The sequence below is a fragment of the Misgurnus anguillicaudatus genome, chromosome 19 (assembly GCF_027580225.2).
Source record: "Misgurnus anguillicaudatus chromosome 19, ASM2758022v2, whole genome shotgun sequence".
In the NCBI taxonomy this organism is placed as follows: Eukaryota; Metazoa; Chordata; class Actinopteri; order Cypriniformes; family Cobitidae; genus Misgurnus; species Misgurnus anguillicaudatus.
This window is the reverse complement of record NC_073355.2, coordinates 19682496-19706392: the sequence shown is the minus strand read 5'-3', so window position 1 is coordinate 19706392 and position 23897 is coordinate 19682496. Positions and strand designations below refer to the sequence as shown.

At 36.8% G+C, this 23897-nt stretch overlaps 1 protein-coding gene across 1 annotated transcript; it reads left to right on the top strand.

Annotated features, from left to right (window-relative positions):
* The first annotated feature begins 316 nt into the window (after nt 1–316).
* mmd2a (monocyte to macrophage differentiation-associated 2a) lies at nt 317–22632 on the top strand. Its single transcript, XM_055191093.2, has 7 exons — nt 317–692; nt 4488–4569; nt 13863–14023; nt 20743–20817; nt 20905–21006; nt 21084–21153; nt 21419–22632. Exons 1-7 carry the CDS (start codon nt 655–657, stop codon nt 21620–21622), a joined length of 732 nt encoding a protein of 243 aa, XP_055047068.1. The 5' UTR covers nt 317–654; the 3' UTR covers nt 21623–22632.
* The last annotated feature ends 1265 nt before the right edge of the window (nt 22633–23897 follow it).

Sequence of the window (23897 nt, the reverse complement as noted above, 5' to 3'; positions counted from 1 at the left end):
TGCAGTTAATATTGCAAGGCCAAACAAAATATTTAATCGCGATTAATGAGATGGATATTTTGCTGTAGTAAACTTTTTGAATCAGCAGAGGGCTTCGTGTGCTTTGGAGTTCTCACCGCAGATGGTAAAATGTCTATTACTACAGCAGTTCACTTACAGTACAGTATGAATAGTTTTGTGTACCATGTTATGCGACCAGTTTGCATATGTTATACGTCCGATATTAAATCCAAAACATTCCCATATTTTAGAAATTGTGTCAAATGGTTTAGATAAAAGTGTTCTGATCCTAGAGTATTATTTCTGTGTTTAAATGTCTCCAAAACTAGACATCCGGTACATGTCAAACGATGGAGAAAAATTGCTGTTCGGTTGCCGAGAAGGCTTTTGAAGTTCACTTGGAAGGAAGCAAAAGGGGCGGAGTGAGGATTCAACACAGCGGTTACATGCACAACATTCCTTTGAGAGAGAAAGGTCGTGCTTATAAATGCAAAAACTATCACCGTCGCGAGCGCATCTCGTAGTTTTGCTCACGTGCTGCGACTGAGCATCGCCGAGTCTTCTCGTGCGCGTGAAGGGGGGCATTGAGTTTGGGACACAGAAACATCCGAAGTTTGTGTTCTGTCTGTCCATCCGGAGTAAACATGTTCAAATATGTGCAGTATGGATTTTAGGAGGACGAAGTTCAGCAGGTAAATTACATATATTCATCATAGAATAGATTATTGTTTTCATAATATAGTTGCGGGCCAAGAAATGAGTCAAAATTATTTGCTTTTCTGAAGTTATTAAGCATTTTTAAGTATTTAGTACCCCATAAGCGCATCCTTGAAATGGAATGAGGGAATGTTGAAAACCATATATTGTAAGCATTTTCTTTATTTGATGTATATAGATATATAGGGAAAAACACTCATTATTTTATTATAAAGTATAATAAATAAGTAATTATTTATTATAATGTGTACTATGTACTGTATTGTCACATACTTTGCCTGTAAAATGTACAGATGTGTTAACAGTGTTGTGTGATAAATTTAATGTCAGTCAGTTCACATATCTGGCAAAGAGTGAACCAGCTTAGTATTTGCTTTTTGAGATCTTTGCCCCTAGTACATAGGATGTTAACTAGGTGGGCTTGACCCCAATAGATATATCTTGGGCTGACATGGACAAATGTTATCTCCTTACAGTTTCACTTTCAGCATTTTCATTTATTGTTTTATGTCATGTCCTAATATCGTGGGCATAATACAAAACTCTGTTATTCACAAATAATGCATCATAAAACAAACATGCACACATATAATAAGAGTAGTTAAATGATTAAGATTTTAGTGGAAGTGTTTTAGCTTAATATAAATCTCAAGTAGTCATAAACCCAACCTGACACTTTCATTTAATCCTCACACTTCTCTTTTGTCAAGTACTGTCAAATGAACAGCCTCTTATGTGCTTTTTGGTTTGGATCCTCTTTTGGATCTTTTAGATACAAGATCCTGCATTGTAGCTATCTGAATGCCTGTTTGGATTGAGAGCCTTTTATAAGTTTCGGACGGGATGTTCTGGCTTGTCTCACGTGTGTTTAGCACATTCAATAGCAAGTCAGTCAGCCAATATTTGTGCTCACAGAAGATATAGATGCTGAAATGAAATATGTGGCTATACAACATGGAAGAGTTGTACATTCATATAAACAATTCACTTGCTGTGTTATCTAATAATACATGAGTAAGTACCTTGACTGAACCAAGTTTTTTAAGAGGACATTTTACCAGAAACTTAACACCAGCACTCTGTATGATCTTGCTGGAGAGACGCTGTCACATTCAGAACATTTTCATTGTGGCATTTTTATATTGTGATATGCTGCAGATCATGTCGGCGTTTTTTACAGCGATGTACTCCTTTACATTTAGATACAGTGCATTCAAGGATTACATTTTGTCACTGTATTATGTTTAATCAAACCCAGCGCAATCAAAACCATAACCCAGTCATGTTCTGAGTCTTCTTGTGCACGTGGAGGGGGGCATTGCAAATCATATATAACCGCAGGAATATAATGACAATTGATTTGAAAATGTTTAACAAACTTACAAAACCATAAGCCATAAAATGTGTCTAATTGTGCCATGAACAAAGGCCAAGCAGAAACACACAAAAAATAAATATTGGAAAAAAGTGCTTTGACAACTTATTGAATATTTATTATAGTTTAACAAAGCAGTAACGATCAGCGCAATTAAAATAACATTTGTTTTACCTAAATAAAGTATTTAGTGAATTAAAAATACAACATAAGAGTGTTATGAAAGTGTGTTTCATAACAGATCAAAGCATGGCAATTCATTTATGTAACCGTGATTTTTAGGAGGCGAATCGCATCACTGATAAACCGCAAGAAGACAACAGGTTGGTTACAGCTAGAAATTACAATCAAGAAATGTAATCACGAGGCAAAGCAAGGATTTGCAGGGCCCTTTAGTGATTCATCTGCACTGGTTAGCAGTCTACCCCGCTTCTCTGTGTCCTCATGCACATTAATTAAATCACTCTGATAAAGAGTGTTCGGGAAAGAAAAAAAAAGAAAATCCTAAGCCTCAGGTTGGCATGGAGACTATGACATCATCATTCAATACATCAGCGGCTCAATCTAAGTAGCAGAAAAGGCCTAATATTGAAGGGGATTAGCTTTGTCATTAGGTACATACAAATGCTAAAAAACCATAAAACAGAAAAAATGTGGTGTAAATGCATATCTTATTCTTGGGGTGATTCAAAATGACAGCCCTTATGAACCTCAAAGCATTTTATGCTGTTTTTGTATTCGCTGGATGATGTGATCCATTGTTCAGAGTTAAGTTACAGTCTAACACTGTTTTCACTTTCTTTTTTACCTATTAGAAAAAAATCTTCTAGCTGTTTGTATAGCTTAATCTGAAGTAAATTGTTATGGTTCAACGGTTGCTCTTTGCTCTTATTTAGCACAGTAGACTTACGTAAGCTCTCAGTTATGTCTCATGTAAGCATTGCCTTTGTGTCAAGTTTCTTTAAACTTTCAATAAGAGAATAACATATAAATCTCTGATGTTGGATGCAGAGTGTGGTATTGGCAAAAAAGAAATTTTGATAAATAATGGTAACTACACAGTTGGCGGTCACGGTCCCCATTTGTTTTTCCTACTATGGAAGTCAGTGGGTAGCGTCAACTGTGTGCTTACCATCATTTATCAAAATATCTTCATTTGTGTTCAACAGAATAAAGAAACTCATAAAGGTTTAGACTAACATGAGGGTGAGTAACTATTGACAGAACTTTCATTTTTTGGGTGAACTATCCCTTTAAAGTCATTTTATTTGTAATTTATTTTTCCAGTGGTGTTGTATACTTGCTGCTATTGGCATTAAAGAGAAATATTGTAATGTTTAGTTTATCTTTAAAGGAACACGCTGACTTTTTAGGACTTTAGCTTTTTTAACGTATCCCCCAAAGTTCGATAAGTCCAAACATACCCTTTTCATCTCTGTGCATCTCGTAACTCTGTCTGACGCAGACGCACCCACCTAGCTTAGCACAAAGACTGGAAGTAAATGGTTCCAGCTAGCATGCTGCTCCCAATAAGTGACAAAAAAGACAACATTTTCCTATTTATATGTTGTGATTTGTATAGTCACAGCGTGTACAAATAACAAGGTCATATGAAACACAGCCATCTTTTAACCGTATACATACTGGGAACTATATTCTCAGAAGGCGAAGCACTGCTACTTGGGCGGAGTGAGTCACAAAAAGCCGGCTTGTTTCTTTAAAGCATTTAAAAAAGGTTAAGTTGATTAAAAGTAACCAAATATCATCCAAATGAATGTATTGGATTTTAAAAATGAAGATAATTCATAAAGTTGAATCTAGAACAATTAAAGATCCAACTTATTCTCAGAAATAAGGATCGACCGATATAGATTTTTCAGTGCCGATGCCGTTTTTTGTTTCATCAGCCTTAGCCGATGACCGATACATGCTGCCGATTTTCTTGCGCCGATATTTTGAGCCGATACTGCTTTTGCTCACTCAATTTACATCATAAAAATTACGTTTAAAAAATGACATGTTGTTAAAAAGAGATGTTATTAGTTTGGACAGTTCTTACATTTATTTTAGTCTAGGACTAGTCTAATTCCTGTTCGGGAAACTGTCCCATAGAGATAAAACCTGCTTTGTTCAGCTATGATCAGCTGTTAGGCCGAGCTTTCGATGTTGGCATGGAAAGGTTGGTTGTTTTTAGTCACATGACCTGCAATCGCTTGCGGCTTTCAGCAATCTGTCTGTATATAATGGCAAAAAAAAAAACGGCGAACACGGCAGCCATGTATCGGCCGATGCAGATACACATAAAACTCGCAAGTAACTGCCCGATATATCGGCCGGCCGATATATCGGTCTATCACTACTCAGAAATCAAGCACTAAATTTTGAATTTTTTCAGGTTTATGAACAATCGTGTCCCCTCCAGTAAGAGATACCAGCCAACTGAGTATGAGCATGCGGCCAACTGTGCCACCCATGGAGTAAGTCTTTTATCACAAACAAATTTGATGTGTTGTCGATGTGTTACACACCTGGCCTGGGGGCTCATTTGTGCATAGGATCCTTACTAAAAGTCTACGTACGCACAAAAGGCAAAAATGGCAAACAGCAAAAAATATTAAGACTTATAAAGGGAACAGTGCTTTGTTTTATAAATCACAGATCACCTGCAGTGTGTATGAATCTTCCTCCGATCCCACCCTGCCAGCCCATTCTCCCGTCAAGTTTGTTTTTTATAGATCACAACTTTTGCGTGGGAACTGGCGTACGCACGTTTCTGGCCGCGTTTTGTGCGTACGCACGCTTTATAAATGAGACCCCAGAGCAGTAAAATTAGTATTGTAGTGCAACTTAAAAAAAATGTCATTCAAGATTTAAGTATGAAGAGAACAGAAACATGAGGTTGTCTGTATTGAGCAGAACAGTAACTTGTGGCTTTGGAGATTTTTTGGCAGAAAGATTTTCATGGCATTTTTATTACACAAAAGGATTTAACAGGTCACAAAGAAAACACAGTTTTAATAATTTTCACAACAAAGTATGTGCGAAGTAATGGTGCTTGTGATACATTGGCAAAAAATGTATACCATTCAGTTAAGAGAAAGTGATACAACAGTATTAGTATATTTATCTAAATATAAATAAATATATCAGGAATATGATGTTATCGTCATTTTATGCCTTTTTCCAAATTGTCATTTGCTTAAGTCTGTGCTGTCCTTTTTTATCTTTATTTCTGTATATTGTGAGCTGTGAATGGGTTGACTGTTATGGCCTTGGTGCTGTAATGTTGTTTGAAAAACATCTCTAATCCGCACCTCTCAGAGGCACACATCTGGCATGCCCAGCTCATGAGCTGCGCCACGAGACATTTGCTAAACAACATCAAATCCTCTTTGACCCCTCCATCTTTTGGTGCACATGGGTATGCTTGGCTAAACACCAGCATAAACCGACATGTTGTTCTGTGCTAGTCAATAGCATAAGCTGACAAAAATGAAAGAAACATTTTATTTGGTTAGAAAATTGTTCATATATCTCTATATCTGGTTGAAAGTTCATAAACCAGCTGGCTACGTCAACAGCTAAAATAAAACACATGCTGTTGATCAGTGTTGGTCTTTGGAACTGCACCTAATTTATTGATGTCTATGTCACGTATATGGATTTAAGTGCATGAACAATAATTAAGGTGTTTTGTTAGACATTGTACAAATACCGCTAACTGTTTATGCTAGAGTTGCTGTAAACGATTCATGTAGAAAATCACTAAGGTTTTTCGAGATATGTTAAGAAGATTAGATTGGACACACAGGACAATCTGTCCGAGTTATATAGGCAACATGTAAATTAAAGGGCACATATTATGCCCATTTTTACAATATGTAAGATAAGTCTCAGGTGTGTCCAGAATGTGTCTTTGAAGTATTAGCTCAAAATACCCCACAGATCATTTATTACAGCATGTCCAAAATGCCTCTATTTGTTTTGTGTATGTAGCTTTAAATGCAAATGAGCTATCGCTCTTCGCTCCCTCACCCCCCAGTCACATTAGCTACAAGAGACAGAGCGACAGGCTACCATTCATATTCAATGAGAGTGGCCATTTGCCAGCGACAAGCGACGAGCTCGCCACTGCGCGAGCAAGGTGGGGGCAAAATAGACAAGCAGGCTATTTTATGCAAATGCTGAGCGATGCGACAGAGCGCCTGCTAATCGGAGTGAAGGGGCAGCGTGACGTAGGTCTGTGGTTGAGTCGGAGAAAATAATTCAAGATGGCGGAAAATGCGTATTTCTGTATATTAAATTCAATTCAATTCAATTTTATTTATATAGCTCTTTTCACAAGTGTTAATTGTTGCAAAGCAGCTTTACATGAGAAGATGTAGAGGAAAACACAGAAAATCAATAGATAATATAAGAAGTAGAGAAAGCGGTTAAACCGTACAAGCGAGCGTATTAATAATGTAACGTATACAGTAAAGTGCTAAGTTAAGCCAAAGTTGGCTGACTCTCCCTGGGACGAAAAAACCCCTAGGAAAAAACCCAATGGGAAAAACTCCTAGAAGGACAAAAACCCTTGGGAGGAATTAATATATATTTATATATATATACATACGGTAGGGGTAGGAGGCGGGTAAGCGAATTAAACTGGTTTAGCCGGTGGTCGTTGGTCGGGCATCGGCTGGTCATCACGTTGAAGGACAGCCAGTGGATCAGTGGTGCGATGATCTTCACAGCAACAGGAACTGGGTCTGTTTGTCTCATTGTCCTCGTGGTTAAGGACGAGACAGGGAGAGAAAAACAGAATTCTATTAAGCCCCATTCACACAGACCTCTGGTCCCAGAAAATACCCGTAAAATTGCCAGACAAGCGTCTGTGTGAACAAAAACTCGTTCCGTTTATCTTCTGGGATCGTTGCCGGAAAGAGGACCTAGTAAGATACGCGGGTAACCCTCTGTGTGAACAAGAATGCCGTAAAGGGCGTGTCGAAGTGAGGACGCGCGCGTCATCATCACAACACAAGTTATGGTTCAGCTCCTTACAACGACAGATAACATGCATATAAACATTCACCACGAGAAATGTTGCAAACTAGATTGAAGCAGTTATCAGGAAATGATATATGAGACGCATAAACAATGACGCACGTGCTGTAGTGAGGACGCGCGTGTCATGGCAACATGAAGTTGGTTCAACTCTTTAAAATGAGGGATTTACAACATTCACTACGAGAAATGTCAGCAAACTGGACTGAAGCAGATATCAGGTAAGTTAGCTCGTTACTTACTGCGTTGAAAAGGAGATCATTCAGCAGCATAAAAGAAATATCGCGTCACGTGCTCATTTGAGCTATAATAAACGAAAATACCCGCATGTCATTCCAACGAGATATATTGTCCAGCTTCTCAAAATGCGGGTTTTAAATGCATATAAACAATCACGATGAGAAATGTCTGAAAACTGTATCAAAGCAGAAATCAGGGAGCTCGTCAAATATCCACTCTGAAGCTGAGATCATTCACCAGCATAGAACTGTGTGTTCACGCGCTCCTTTGTAGTCTTATCATAAACAAAAATGCACGCGAGTTGTTTCTGGAGAGAGAAATAATATATAATATGCAATAATATAAAACTTCAGACGCTGCGTAGAAGAGAGGGCGGGACTTTCAACATGTCACGTGTCTTTCCGGGACCATCAGATGCCGTGTAATCTTGGCAGTGTGAACGAAAAAAAACTCTAACTATTCCGGAAAAATCCAGGATGCATTTTATGTGTATTTTATGGAATTTCTGTGTGAAAAGGGCTTTAGAGTAGGGGCCGTTCGCATGTAATGCAAGTGTCAAACATTATAGTGGTTCAAGTCAGCTCGGTTCCAGACAGGCTAACTATTGTGGCAATAGTATATTACCCATATGAGGTATGTGAGTGCTTTGTTCTAGACAAACTAACTACTGCGGGAAAAGTACATTTACTGGACATTCTATGTGAATGCTTTGTTAAAGAAGAATGTCTTAAGTTTAGATTTAAATTGATCGGCTGTGTCTGATACTCGAACATTATTTGGTAAATCATTCCAGAGCTTAGGGGCTAAGTAGGAAAAGGATCTACCACCTTTAGACACTTTTTATATTCTAGGGATAATTAAGTGACCAGAATTTTGTGAGCGCAGTTTACGTGATGGATTGTATTCTGATAGTAGTTCTTTAATATACGAGGGCGCTAGGCCATTTAAGGCTTTGTAGGTGATTAGTAATATTTTAAATTGTATGCGATATTTAACTGGTAGCCAGTGTAAAGATGCCAGAATTGGACTGATGTGATCATACTTTTTAGATCGAGTAAGCACTCTTGCGGCAGCGTTTTGAACCAGCTGTAGCTTGTTTACCTGATTTGCATGGCATCCCCCGAGTAATGAGTTACAATAGTCTATTCTAGAGGTCATAAAAGCATGGATAAGCTTTTCTGCGTCTGATGCAGACAGCATATGGCGTATTTTTGAGATATTTCTAAGATGGAATAATGCTGTGCGGCAGACGTTGGCGATATGACTATCGAAAGATAGATTGCTGTCGAACATTACGCCTAAATTCTTAACCGTGGAAGATGGCAGCACCGTGCAGCCATCTATGGACAACTTGTAATCTGACATACTATGTTTGTAGCAATTTGGTTCAATAATAAGTATCTCAGTCTTATTGGAGTTAAGCATAAGAAAGTTATGTGCCATCCAGTCCCTAATATCACTAATGCAGTCTGTTAGCTTAGAAAACTGGTGGGTTTCACTAGGATGCGACGAGATGTAAAGCTGGGTATCATCCGCATAGCAGTGAAAACTTATGTTATGTTTCCTGATAATGTCTCCTAGAGGTAACATATATAACGAGAATAGGATAGGGCCTAGAACTGATCCCTGAGGTACGCCGTATTTAACGGGGGAGTGATATGACTCTTCCTCATTTACATAAACAAAGTGATATCGATTGGTTAGATACGATCTGAACCAGGCTAACGCCTGACCACTGATGCCAACATAGTTTTCTAGTCTATTGAGTAAGATTGTGTGATCTATTGTATCAAAGGCTGCACTAAGGTCTAGTAATATAAGGATTGAGATTTCACCATGATCGGATGTTAATAGGAGGTCATTTGTAGCAGCGCTGTCTCTGTGCTATGGTGGGGCCTGAATCCTGATTGGAACTTTTCATATGTATTATTATTTTCTACGAATGTGCGTATCTGGCTTGCCACTACTTTTTCTAATATTTTAGAAAGAAAAGGTAGATTTGAGATTGGTCTAAAGTTATTAAGATCTCCCTGGTCAAGGTTTGTTTTTTAATGAGCGGTCTAATAACTGCTAGTTTGAAAGCTGTTGGAACGTATCCTCTAGAGATGAGTTAAAGATATTAAGTACCGTGTCTGACACTACATGAAATACCTCTTTTAGTAATTTTGTGGGAACGGGGTCTGGTATACAGGACGATGATTTGGATGACGTTACTAGTTTAGAGAGCTCTTCTATTGTAGTAGGATTAAATGACTCAAAATGTTTGTTTGGTAATCTAGTGGAAAATGTACTATTGGGTAGAGTGGTGGCTGCTTGCGTAGTTTCTATGTTTTCCCTAATAAACATAATTTTGTTAGTAAAGAAGTTCATGAAGTCATCACTATTGTGTTGGAGTTTACTATTGGTTTCTGTTTGTTCTTTGTTTCTAGTCAGTTTCGCAACTGTGCTAAATAGGACACGAGGGTTGTTATGATTTTCTTTAATAAGCGTACTGAGATGGGTAGATCTGGCGGTTTTTATAGCCTGTCTGTAGTGTTGAACACTCTCTTTCCATGCTGAACGCCATACCTCTAACTTTGTGCTTCGGCAGTTTCTTCCATTTTTCTAGCTTCTTTTTTAAGGGCTGCAGTATGATGGTCATACCATGGAGCTGGCGGTTTTTCTTTGATTCTCTTTTTTCAAATGGGAGCAACGGCATCCAACGTGCTAGAGCAGACGTTGTTCAGGTTTTCTATTATAATATCTAGATCTTCACGGTTATCTGCTACATGTTTCATTTGAGACAGGTCTGGAAGAGTGCTAATAAAGCTATCTTTAGTGCACTGTAAAACCCGACAAGTTCAGAGTACTCAAAAATTTTGTTGAAACTGATTACATAAATTTTTTTAAGTAAACCAACATCAAAAATTTTAAGTAAATATAACTTAAAAAATTTCAGTTAACCCAAATTTAAAAGTTTATGCTTCGTTTTATTAAATCTTTAAGTACAATATACATAAAACTACTGTTTATTATAAGGACTGTTTTACCATATATATTTTTTGTATACCGTACTTAAAACCTCTTTTTACCAATACATTTTGTTCACAAGTCACAGAAACAGATCATGTGACTCATGAAAATTTAAGACAAGTGAAGTGAAAGTATATTGAGACTGAACTCAGTGCAGACTTTCACACAGTCATAGTTTATATGATAAACCAACATATATCCGACCTACATCCTAAGCACAGGCACTACACTTCTGAACAATGGTAACCACAAAACTAAAAAATAGCAAACTCTTCTAAATCTCCAACATAAATAAATGTTTAACACTACTGAGTCTCTCTCGTTACTAAAAATCACATTAAATAGCACTTAATTTCAAAAAATGCTCTCGTATTGCAGGCTCATGCAAAGCATGCTGGGAACCTCCTCAACCAATCGTGTTGATTTAACTTTAAACTGAAGTAAATTTGCAGTGCCAGACTCTTTCTTAGCTTACCTGGCAATTTGAACTCATCACAACTACCAAAAGTTTGTAATTATTTGCAGTGTTTAGTACAGTGAGGCAGTGGTATTGAAATTACTCCGTTTGGAAGTAATAAATAAATTTTTTGAGTTCTTTGACTCATTTTATTTGAGTTTGTGGAACTTAAAATGGCGAACTTGTTGAAAACACATAAAAATTTTAAGTCCAATACACTTTTTCACAGTTTTGAGTTCAGTTCACTCATTTTAAATGAGCACATTATACTGTTTGGGTTTACAGTGTGGTGGAAATTATTGTTCTAGCTAATCTGTAGCATGTTGTAGACTGAGCGGTCCTATCTAGAAGTACAGTGTATGACACAAGGCAATGGTCTGAAACTGCATCGCTCTGGGGTGATATTTCGATGTAATTAATATTGAGTCCGAGTGACAGAATTAAGTCTAGTGTGTGAGAGTATGCGTGGGCCCTGACACGTTTTGTTTAATGCCGAGAGAATTTAGAACATCCATAAACGCACGTCCTAATGCATCTTTTGGATTATCCACATGGATATTAAAATCACCAACGATAAGCGCTTTATCTACAGTGACTGTAAGCTCAGATAGGAAGTCTGCTATTTCTTTAAGAAAATCTGTGTGGTGGCCCGGAGGCCTATATATGGTAGCTAAAATGAACAAAAGCCGTTTGTTGTTGCGATCAGTTATTTCCATTAGGGCTGCAACTAACGATTATTTTAATAATCGATTAATCTGTCGATTATTTTTTCGATTAATCGATGAATCGGATAAAAAAACAAAAAACAAGAAAAGCATTCATTTACAACCCCTTATTCAAAACAGAACAAAAATCTTTAGAAATTACACAAACATGTTGCTCCTTGAACATACCTGAGCTGTTACAATAATAATAAAATAAAATAAAAATGGACTAACACAAAAAATACACATGTATGCTTTACATCTGCCAAATATATAGACTTTTTATGATGCATTTCCCATCAAGAAGCCTCTCTTGATGGGATCAAAAAGATAGTAAATGAGTACACTCTTAGAAATAAAGGTACAAAAGTTGTAAAATGCAAATACACCATTTATTACTTCGCTTTAAAAAATGTAAGACGATGTTTATGTAACAAAAGGCGGCACTTACTGAATGTTGGGCCGGGCACGCGCGTCTACTTGCTTGGCAGTCGGCATGAGCTGGAGCGCGCAGGAAAGAGCAGCAGGAGAGTGATGGCACGATGATTTTACGTACAGGTCCATGACGGGGAAAAGCGTTCATACAACTCCCTCTCAAAGTTTTATTTCATTGTTTAATATCAGTGGAGTTTGTCATTGGAGTTTTTTATTCGTTCTAGAAACTTTTTTACCCGCTGTCGTCGCTCCATAAAGCATAAGCGTGTCGTCTTTGTTTGTTTACCTCTTTGCCGGCTAACTTCCAGGTGACGCGCTTACGTTTGGGATGAGTAAAACACTGACATGTGGTTTTCCTCTACCTTTGCTGTTTTTTTTTCCCATCTTTTTCCCGCCGCCCTGTCTTTTCTCCGCCCTGTCTATGAGCCGCCGAACTCTGCAAGCACCAGTGCGCGAGAGAGACCGACGCTGCGTCCCAAACCGCATACTTCCATACTATATAGTAGGCGAAAAGCACTACTTCTCATACTCTTTGCCTACTATATAGTATAGAAATAGGCTGTTTGGGACGCAGCACGAGTGTGTTCACTCCGCTCCGCGCTTAACTGAAGTGGGTTTTTTTTCTTTTTTTAAAATTAAACGTCTCTGCGTCACGCGACACGACGAATCGATAATGAAATTCGTTGCCAACACTTTTAGTAATCGATTTTTATCGATTTAATCGATTCGTTGTTGCAGCCCTAATTTCCATATTTAACAGTATTATTTCAAACGAATTAAATTTTAGGTTGGATTTATGGTTTACTTTGAATATTTTATTGTATATTGTAGCTACACCACCCCCTCTCCCTTTTAGACGAGGAACATGTTTATAATAATAGTCTTGTGGGGTGGATTCGTTTAAATCATCTGCTTTAAGCCAGGTTTCTGTTAAACAGAGTGCATCTAAGTTTTGGTCAGTAATTATTTCATTGATAATTGGTTCTTTATTGGTAAGCGATCTAATGTTAAGAAGGCCGAATTTTAACATTTGAGTTTCATCTGTTAATGTATTGTGTTCTAATTTTATGTTAATAAGATTTGTACGAGACGAGGTAAACGGTGCTCTGTATTTATTTGTTCGAGGAACAGACACAGTCGAGATGTGTTGGTACTCTATTAAAAAAGGCTCTATGTGCTGGGATATATGTGATCTTGACATGTCAAGGCAGCTAACAGACTGATGGGTAAGCCGATCTGTCTGTTTCCTGACCTGGGCCCTGGATAGTCAGACAATATCAAAAGTATCTGATACATTTGGCATTTTATCTCATATATTGGAAATAAATACTTTTAAATCCAAAAACACTGTTCTTGTAACTTAACAATACCTCTAAAGTGACTTTTGATACCGCTTTTAGATACTAGCCAAGGAACGCCCATCAAGCAAGTGCGTGTCGCTCACTTTTGTAGCTAATGTGACTGTAGGGTCACCAAAAGAGATGCAATGGTTAAAATAGATCTGATTTTGCAAAAAAAATCACAGAAAAATAGCAGACAGCGTCCAACTCACTGAAGGCAGAAACTATGGAAATACAAGACTGCCAGGTAGTGGCCATAGGCGGGGCTTTATCAGTGTGACATCACATTGCTAAGAGAATCAAAACAGCATGTGTAATGCGACTACTTTGGTTTAATAGGGATTAAAAAAAGGGGTGAATATATTTTTTCAGTTCCAAACACCTTGTAAAAGTGTATTTTGTATAATAAGTGCCCTTGATGCACATGATGCAATTTCATTAAAATTTAATGGACAGATGAAAGATGTGGGAGTTGGTATAGCTGTTTACATGGACATGAAACACATGAATCATATTGCTTGTTGTCTTCTATTCAGTTTTGGATCATTCCCAGTATTCTGGGAAGCTCAATGCTATACTCCCTGTCTGATGACCAGTGGGAGACCATCTCCGCATGGATGTATGGTACAGGTCTGTCTGGACTCTTTATTATGTCTACCATGTTTCATACTGTAACCTGGAAGAAGAGTCACCTCAGGTGAGTTTGTCAGAGGATTGTGTGTTTATAATGCTGTTATATTGTGAGTTTAATTTTTTAAATGTCAACAGAACAATTTAACAACAAGCACAAATAACACCTGAAATAATACCCTGAATTTACTGCAAACAAAGAGTAGTCATGTGTCATCTGCTGGCATACAGATGTCTGATCATTTATTGTCGTCACCTGTGATGACTCAACCCACATGAAGACCAGTTTCTGCAGGGTTAAATTTACTTTGAGCTGTACCGACACTGTATGGACTGTACAGCCAACACTTCACAATAAAGTCTCAGTTAAAATGTTCGATTATGTATTAATAAAATTACAGATTTTCTCAGTCGCTTTACTACATTTCTCAAATCATCCTCGACATTTGCAAAACAGTAAGTGCATTTCTCATACAATTCGTACAAATAGCGAAACCCCAGGGATTTCCTGCAAAAGCCTGCAGTCTCTTACTCCAAATCCTTAGCTCATCTTTCAAAAGTAAATATCTGTGTTAATGAACATGTCAGTGCCATCAGAATGACAAGTCATTGTGTCATTGTGTACAGATTAGACAGTCAAATTACTTAGTCATGTTATCAACATAATAGTTTACTCTGGAGGGATGTTTTGATGTAAACTATGGCTAAAGTTTACATGACAATTATTGTAAATTATAGGTTACACCCTATAGTGTAAGTTATGTGGGAGTTAGATTGCAAAAGACTGGACAATATTCACATTTACACTTTTACTGTTTGTACTGTAATTTATTGATAGACCATTTCATTGCAGTGCAGAAAGGAAAAGACACTGCATAGCACAAAGGGGAAAAATAGAAATGTGAACATAGCAAAATCTCCTTAGGGAAAACTGTACATGCATTGGTGTGGGAATTACAGTGCAGTCTTCCTACACCTCCTGACGTTTCTTGTCTGTTAGAGAAAATCACCTGGGAGCAATTTACCAATTGAGGACAGATTTAGAAAAAAGTCTAATAGAAATATGCTTAACATAATATGCCAACTTGTTCAACCATTTTGCATGTAAAGACTTATAATATGAACTAATGCCTAAATGTTGTGGGGGGTGAGACTATTCAACAGAGACCCATTATAATACATTTTGATCAACATGACATAAGCAATTGATAATGTCAATGAATTGTACATAATCAATTGCATGGATGTACCAAAGCATTTGCAACTTCTTCAAAGAAATCAGAAACTGATTTTTTTGATGTGCACAAGTGACACAGTGATATGAAGATTGAACAGATTGTTTTGAGAATTTCAATTCTGATATGAAGCGACTGAGAAAACAGTAATGTAAGATGCAGTGCTGTAGATGTTTTGTTCATTGTTAGAGTTCACGTTAACCACATGAATGAAACCTTATTGTTTTTATATGGCCCAATTAGCGTGGTCTTAAACCTGTTCAAATAAATTACGCTTCTCATAGGACTTACTAGATATACTTGCACATTTTATTTAAAGGGACAATTTTTGACAATATGCTCATTTTCCAGCCCCCTAGAGCTAAAATTTGATTTTTACAGTTTTGAAATCCAGCTGATCTTCGGGTCTGGCGGTACCACTGTTAGCATAGCTTAGCATAATCCAATGAATCTGATTAGACCATTAGCATCGCACTTAAAAAAACCCAAAGAGTTTGGATATTTTTCATATTTAAAACTTGACTCTTCTGTAGTTACATCGTGTACTAAGATGGTTTTAGTACACGATGTAACTACAGAAGAGTCAAGTTTTAAATAGGAAAAATATCCAAACTCTTTGGTTATTTTTGAGCGCAATGCTACTGTAATGGTCTAATCAGATTCAATGGATTATGCTAAGCTATGCTAAATGTGGTACCGCCAGACCAGGAGATGTGTTGAATGGATTCGAAAACAGTAAAAATCAAATTTTTAACTCTAGGGGTGCTGGAAAGGGAGCATATTTTTACAAAAAAGTGAAGTGTCCCTTTAGGAGGAAACTGCCAGTCAACACATTTAATAAAAAGATATGGGTCATTCTACAGAAAAGGTGGAATTCGGGTGATGGAAATCTGCTTAAAGGTGTAGTGTGTAATTTTTAGAAGGATCTCTTGACAGAAATGCAAAATAATATACAAAATTATATAATCAGTGGTGTATAAAGACCTTTTATAATGAACCCTTATGTTTTTATTACCTTAGAATGAGACATTTTTATCTACATACCGAAGGTCCCCTAACATGGAAGTCGCCATTTTGTGCCGCCATGTTTCTACAGAAGCCCTTAACGGACAAACTTTTTTTTACAAAGCTGTCTCCAAAGATGAGATATTTGTCTGGTGGCGGCTACCGTAGCTTCTCTATGCGTTTTAAATGCGATGGGTGAGCAGTTAACTGAGCCATTGGTTGCAATTCCTAACCTCACCACTAGATGCCAATTTACACACTGCACCTTTAAATGAACTTCTTTCAAAACACCCAAAACTTCTATAATAGCATTAATTAAAGGTGCAGTGTGTACATTTTAGCGGCATCTAGTGGTGAGGTTGAAAATTGCAACCAACGGCTCAGTCCACTGCTCACCCCTTGCTTTTGAAACGCATAGAGAAGCTACGGTAGCCAACACAGGACAAACATTTCATCACTGGAGACAATTTAATAAAAAAGTTTGTCCATTATGAGCTTCTGTAGAAACATGGCGGGACAAAATGGCGACTTCCATGTAGGGGGACCCTCCGTGTATGTAGATAAAAATGTCTCGATCTAAGGTAATAAAAACATAACGGTTCATTATGAAAGGTCTTTATTCACCCCTGATAATATAGGTTTGTATATTGTTTTGCATTTCTGTCAAAAGATCCTTCTAAAAATTACACACTGCACCTTTAACTTGTCAAATCTATGAATCCGCAAAACGGGGAGCTTAATTTTTAATACATTTTAATAAAGAATCCATGACGTTGTATCTTCAATACCTGACAAAATGAGAATATAATAATAGATAATGAATATGATAAAACTTATAAACTTAAACATTTTTCCATCTTGTTTTGTTTTTATGCTTTTATGTTGGTCAGTTAAAGGAATAGTGCTTAGGAAGTACTCATTAGAGAAGACGGTAACACCAATGATGGTAACACTAATGATGGTAACACTAATGACAATTTACAGAAAAAAAACATTTTAACAAAATGGCTGCCATTAGCCATGTGCTATTTCCTCAGAGACGTAACAATCACATACTTATTCAGTATAATGTATTTTTATGTAAAGATCTTAACACTCCCAGCTATAAAAAAGAGTAACACTGATGACATCCAAAAAACCTTATATCAAAATTCTTAGATATATCATGATATTTTAGAAGAATAAGGTAAGACATCTCACAAACATTTTGCCTTCCTCCACTGCACTTCTTTCACTGACCTCTTGCCCCAAGAAAAAACTTCAAAGAGCTGATGCATTGTTTCAAAATTAAAGTGCTTTGTATAGGGTAACACCAATGACATAAATTTGGGGGACAAATATTTATTTGATATTATTCATAGTAATAGTGTATTTTTTACCATTTCAGTGTTGTAGTAAATTCATACAGGGTTAAATGTAAATTAGATTTGTTTTATAAAAAACATGGTTTTAAATAATAAGTTCACAGTTCAACTTCCATGTATGATCAAGGGACCAGACATTTAAAAAAAAGTTTAAAAAAGGAAAAAAAGAAAATTACATAAATAAACTCTTTCATCATGTTAAGGACAGTCTATATTTATTAAATATATATCATTATGGGATTATTGGGTCAAATGAAATGATTAAGGGGTCTGCAAAAGCAAGGGACAAGCATTTCCACCTTTTTTGTAGAATGACCCATATATAAAATAGATTCCACCTGTCATACTCGATGGCATGTGGGATGTCTTCTACACATTCACACATTCTGATGAATCTCGATGCAATCACATGGGCCTGTCGGTTCATGTTCAGTTCTTTTCATTGTATGTATGATCAGGTTCTGCTACGTTATGCCCCCGCAAAGTCAGTCACCCCTGAACAAAGACAAACGTGCAAGGCATTATTTATAAGCGGTTAAATATTAAAAGGGATAGTTCACAGAAAAAAATGTAAATTTAGTAATCATTAACTCACCCTTGAGTTTTTCCAAACTTATATACATTTCTTTGTTCTGCTGAAACAAAGGAAGATGTTTTGGAGAATGTTTGTAACCAAGCAGATCTGGGACACCATTGACTTCCATAGTGGGGAAAAATAAATACTATGGAGGTGAATTGTGCCCCAGATCTGTTTGGTTGTTGACATATTTAAAAATATCTTTCATTAAAAAAAAAATCCAGATAATTTACTCACCACCACATCTTCCAAATGTTGATGTCTTTCTTTGTTCAGTCGAGAAGAAATTATGTTTTTCGAGGAAATCATTCCATGATTTTTCTTATTTTAATGGACTTTGGTGGACCCCAATACTTAACAGTTTTGGTGCAGTTTAGAGTTGCAGTTTTAAATGACTCTAAATGATCCCAAACGAGGCATAAGGGTCTTATCTAGCGAAACCATTTTCATTTTCGGCAAGAAAAATAAAAAAATATGCACTTTTAAACCACAACTTCTCGTATTCCTCCGTTCCGTTGACGAGCCAGCGCAGTGGCGGTCCTGTCTAGATTTACGCCCTGGGCGAACCATCCCTTGGCCGCCCCCAGAAAAAAAAGAATTACCCCCAAATCCCGCCACCAACATGTATTATTTTATTATATATAATCTTAAATACAAAAAGGTAACAAGAACAGAGAAAAACAAGATAAATAAATGTAATACAGTATATAAACACACACACACACTCCTCATCAGACTCCACAACCATGTCTGTGGCTGCTGTTGAAGTATCTGACTCCTCATTTTTGCCAGTGGGTGCTCTAACTTCAAAATATTTCAGAAATGCCCCTGAATTTACAATTAAGATCCAATATGTAAGTTAGATACACTTACATCACACATGCATCAGTTACCCAATTAAAATGACCATAACACACATTTTATTAGTTTATAGGATGTTAACAAATGCTAAGCATACACTACAAATTATTTTAAAAGCTATATCACTGTGTAGCTTACAAAATGGCATGTCAATTTATATTAGAAGTTATTTAAGTTCACATATAGCGTATAGCAATAAAAAAATGACACAGTCAGGAGGTCTGTGTGAGTTTGCACTTGTTGTGTTGCAAACACAAACTAGACTGTGTGTTGCATATGGGTGAATTTAGTTGCATGACATGGTGCCTCAATTCTAATAGTTGCTAGTTCAGCAAAACTAAAACAAAACAAAAAAACAGTCGTGTTCTGTGGTAGCAACATATTAGCAAGAGAGCGAGGCTAATATAAATAACATTAGCTCGTAGGAATCGGCATACCTTTATCTTTTGCCCATTTTTCCTCATCTTCTTTTCTTATTTTTCTGATCTGGGCAACTTATGGCTTCTTTGGTCTTTTAATTTGATCCATGATGATGAAGACTCGACATCATTAACTTTGCATTACATTTTGCCAACAACAACGTCCGTTCGCCCGTCAATCAACCGGTGTCACGTGACGTGAGTCACGTAGATGACTGACTCTACAGATTTTTTTTCTTACAAAATCCAATTGATAACATGTTCGTAGGTATATGGGTCTATGTTAATTTTAGGAATGAAAAATAAAATGATTTTGGAAGCAGACGCAGCAGTTTGTGTTGTATGGCCTCTGGTCTGGGATCAGTCTATCCCTCACTCGCCCCCCTTAAGGCGAGCGAGCGTTTTGCAGTCGCAAGCTGTTTCCCCGCCCCTTTCTCCCGTGCCTCTTCTGACACGCACACAACCTGTGTATGACTCTTAGCACTAACTTGAGATGGAAATGAGCGTTTGTCTAAAAAAAACGCTTGGATTTTTTTTTTTTTTTTTGAGTGCGCTCGTGCGCCCTCACATAGATTGCGCCCTGGGCGTTCGCCCACATTGCCCATAGCAAAAACCGGCCCTGAGCCAGCGTGACCTCACATAATACCTTATCACGTCAAGAGGTCACAGATGACGTATGTGAAACTACGCCCCAGTGTTTACAAGTTTACAAGACCAGACTTTGTTGTATGTTGAATGATATTAATTAATGTCTTTGTGTTTAAAATGGTCCGCAAATGTGCGTTTCATATATGTAACGCGTGACATTTTCATGTCATTACGCAATTACGTGCGGTCGCGCTGGTGCGTCGCACAGCCGGAGGAAGGTGAGAAGTTGTGGTTTAAAGTGCATTTTTTCTTGTTTTGCTAGATAAGACCCTTATGCCTCGTTTGGGATCGTTTAGAGTCCTTTAAAACTGCTATTTAAACTGCATTAAAACTGTTAAGTGTTGGGGTCCATTAGGGTCCATTAAAATGAGATACATTACTTCTGAGCATGACTGACCAAAGAAAGACATCAGCATTTTGCATGACGTGGTGCTGAGTAAATTATTTTGATAAAAAAAATAGACTAATCCTTTAATGATTACAGAATTTTGGTGAACTGTCCCTTTAAAATAGCTACAAAATACATATTCAGGTAGGAAGAAGATGGTACAGAGATGCTCTACATTTAAATAGTACTATTTCAGTGTGACACTTTTGCTTGAGGTGGTGCATTTATTATTAAAGATCACATTACGATTGACACAAATAGTAGATTTCTTTCTTTCTTGCTATAACAGGAAGGTGGAGCAGCGATTCCACATGTGTGACAGAATGGTGATATATTTCTTCATAGCCGCTTCATACGCACCCTGGTAAGTGCGTATGATGTTTGTGTCTGCCAGGAGCGTTTTAAAGCTTCACAGGGATAATTGTGCATTTGTGTTGTATTGTATGTGTAGGCTGAACCTGAGAGAGTTAGGACCCTGGGCTGTTCACATGCGCTGGTTGGTGTGGATCATGGCTTGTGCTGGCTCTGCCTACGTCTTCTTTTATCATGAAAAGTAGGCAAACACTTTCACAGAATATCACAGAATATCTTTGTGCATCTGTTTATTAAAATGTCTGTGTTTTGTTTCAGGAACAAAATATTAGACTTACTGTGCTACACTGCCATGGGAACTGTTCCTGCCCTTGTACTTCTGTCAATGGTACGAGTGACTTATCACCTATTGTGTTAATTGTGCTAAATTATTATAAAACAAGATAAGTGATCAAAAATAATTTCTGTTTACTTTTCTGATTAAATCATCAAATGATCAATTTTTTTTATTAAAAACATAAAATTATATAGACATAAGGCATTTATGATGGAAACACGTTGACACCAAACCTTGACAATTTTATAGAATTATCCTTGACTAAATTATCAATGGTCAGTCACCCTTTTAAACTGTATACCCACGTTTGTTTTAGCCTAACAGAGAGGGCGTGTTCGAGCTGTCAGTGGGCGGAGTCTTCTACTGCCTGGGCATTGTCTTCTTCAAGAGTGACGGCCTCATTCCATTCGCTCATGCCATCTGGCACGTCTTTGTAGCAGTAGGGGCCGGCGTACACTATTACGCCATCTGGAGGTACTTGTATGCATCCGGGGCCAGTCAAATAAAAATATCCAGGTGACGTTTGTAAAAGCCCAAGCGTGTTTTACACGTACGGGTTTGCCCACCATGTGCCTTTGTATCCCTGTCAATTAATCATAGATGGGTATGTTCTAGTACTATTGTATTAAAATGTATTTTTATATTTTTATGAAGAATGTTTTTGGTTGCTAGCACCTTCCAGACAGTCGATTTTTATAGGTGTGGTGTTAACCTGCTGCCATAAAGTACTGTCTAAATGTCAGTGTTTACATCTATGAAAGTATCTAAATCTAGAGCTACACTTACTGCCTTTAAAGACTTCTTTTGACTTGAAGTATACAAACTGCACTTACAGTATGAACTAAGTCGTATTTACTAAAAGTATACACTACTGTGATGTAGTAACATACTGGTCGATCCTCTTCATCCTCTGTGAGACATAAAGCTGCCGATCTAGTTACATGCATATATGAACTAAAGTATTCAGAATCACTTTCTAAGTATTATTTAATAAATCCTCTGTTATTTTTTTAGATAGTAATCTAGATTAGACAACATGATTCTTTATGATATTCTAGCCATTTAACTGTTATAGGTGCAGTTTCCCAGACAAGACTTAAAGGCGGGGTGCATGATGACCCGCCCCACACATACACAACCCCAGGCAACGATGTCGGTTATTAGACATAGACAAGCCCCTTACTGCTGATTGGCTACAAGTGTGTTTTGGTAGTCGGACAACTCCCTTTTCCAAAGTGTTTTTTCAAAAATCACACACCCCGCCTTTAAGACTAGTCTCAGACTAAAATGCATGTTTGAGCGGTCTCAAATAAAAACAGCTTGCACTGACCTGTTTTTAAATATATCAGTGCCACTGTTTTGTGATGATCATTTTTGCTATTTCGTAATGCTGTGTTCAACTTTACTTTATAACAGAAGCTGTTGTTCATGTAAATCCGGTTGTTATATGACAAGACAGTTCTGGGTTCAGTACAAGACAGACAACATCTGGTATGCTGTTGTTTACCACAGCTGAGCTTACAATTTATTTAGTTTCTTAATTTAGTTAAGACAAAAACTAATGCACTTACAGTGTTCGTCTATATGGCACAAGATTTCGATGTGTTTTATAGTGCTGGGCAAAGATTAATCGGATACAAAGTGTAAGTGATTTTTTGCATAATATATCTGTGTGTGTAATTATTAGTATATATATATATATATTTTTTTAATATTCTATATTATATATAAATTAGGGATGCATAACGATTAATCGCGATTAATCTATAGACCGTTTCAGCAGTAACAACATAAACAAGCGGCTGCACGTAGCTTCCGGTAAACTCCGCTAAGAATAAAAAACAACAAAGTTCTTTAAACGTAGTTTATTTATATAACAAGCAAAAAAAAACACATAGATTACCTAGGAAACCAAAACATTTCTTATTTTCGACGAGGCATTTGTTCAAGAGATCAGTTTAGCAACTAGTCAGAGCATTAAAAAAACGAAACCGGAAGTAAGGTTCGGATCCTGACGTGTATCACGTGCTTCCATTGAAACTGTCTATAGCAGAATAAACGTTTTTGTTTCCATCATATATGTGTGTAAACTGTGTATAATAACTTTGCATAGATAAATGCACACACATGCATGTATATTTTTAAGAAATGTTTACATGTGTATATACATTTGTATATTTATGTATAATTTATATTATATATAAATATAAATACTTAATATATAAATATATATTTTTCTTAAAATTATACATATACATAATTATTATACACAGTTCACAAACATATATGATGGAAACAAGGGCTTTTCTTCTGCTGTGGATTGGTCGCGATTAATCGTTATGCATCCCTAATATAAATTAATACAATTGATGTATAAATAAAAAAAATCTGAAATGAATGTATGTGTGTGTGGTTAAATATACATAATAATTACACACACATATATTATGCAAAAATATCACTTTTATTTTGTATGCGATTAATCGCGATTAATCTTTGCCCAGCACTAGTTTTTAAGTAAAAGTGTAAATTTTCGTCTTTTTTGGTTAAAATATTAAGTACAAAGATGTGTTATTGGGTCAGAAAGTTTAAATCTTCATTGAAGCAGCGGGACTACTACTGTAAGTGAAAGAAGTGTAATCCATTATGGTCTCTTTTTGGAGTCCTCGCATGCATCATGTGACTGGCTTTTCATGGTCAAAGAAAGTGGCATTTTGTATTTGAGTTTTGGGTTAGATTTGATCACAAGTTTCGGAAGAATGTGCATTTGTATGTTCATTTCTATCCACTGCACA

Bases quoted from the DNA above. Each gene is read 5' to 3' on its own strand.
- mmd2a (XM_055191093.2), top strand. From the start codon at position 655: ATGTGCAGTATGGATTTTAGGAGGACGAAGTTCAGCAG. The intron at 693-4,487 runs GTAAATTACATA...GAATTTTTTCAG, and splicing joins AGGAGGACGAAGTTCAGCAG to GTTTATGAACAATCGTGTCC. The intron at 20,818-20,904 runs GTAAGTGCGTAT...TTGTATGTGTAG, and splicing joins GCCGCTTCATACGCACCCTG to GCTGAACCTGAGAGAGTTAG.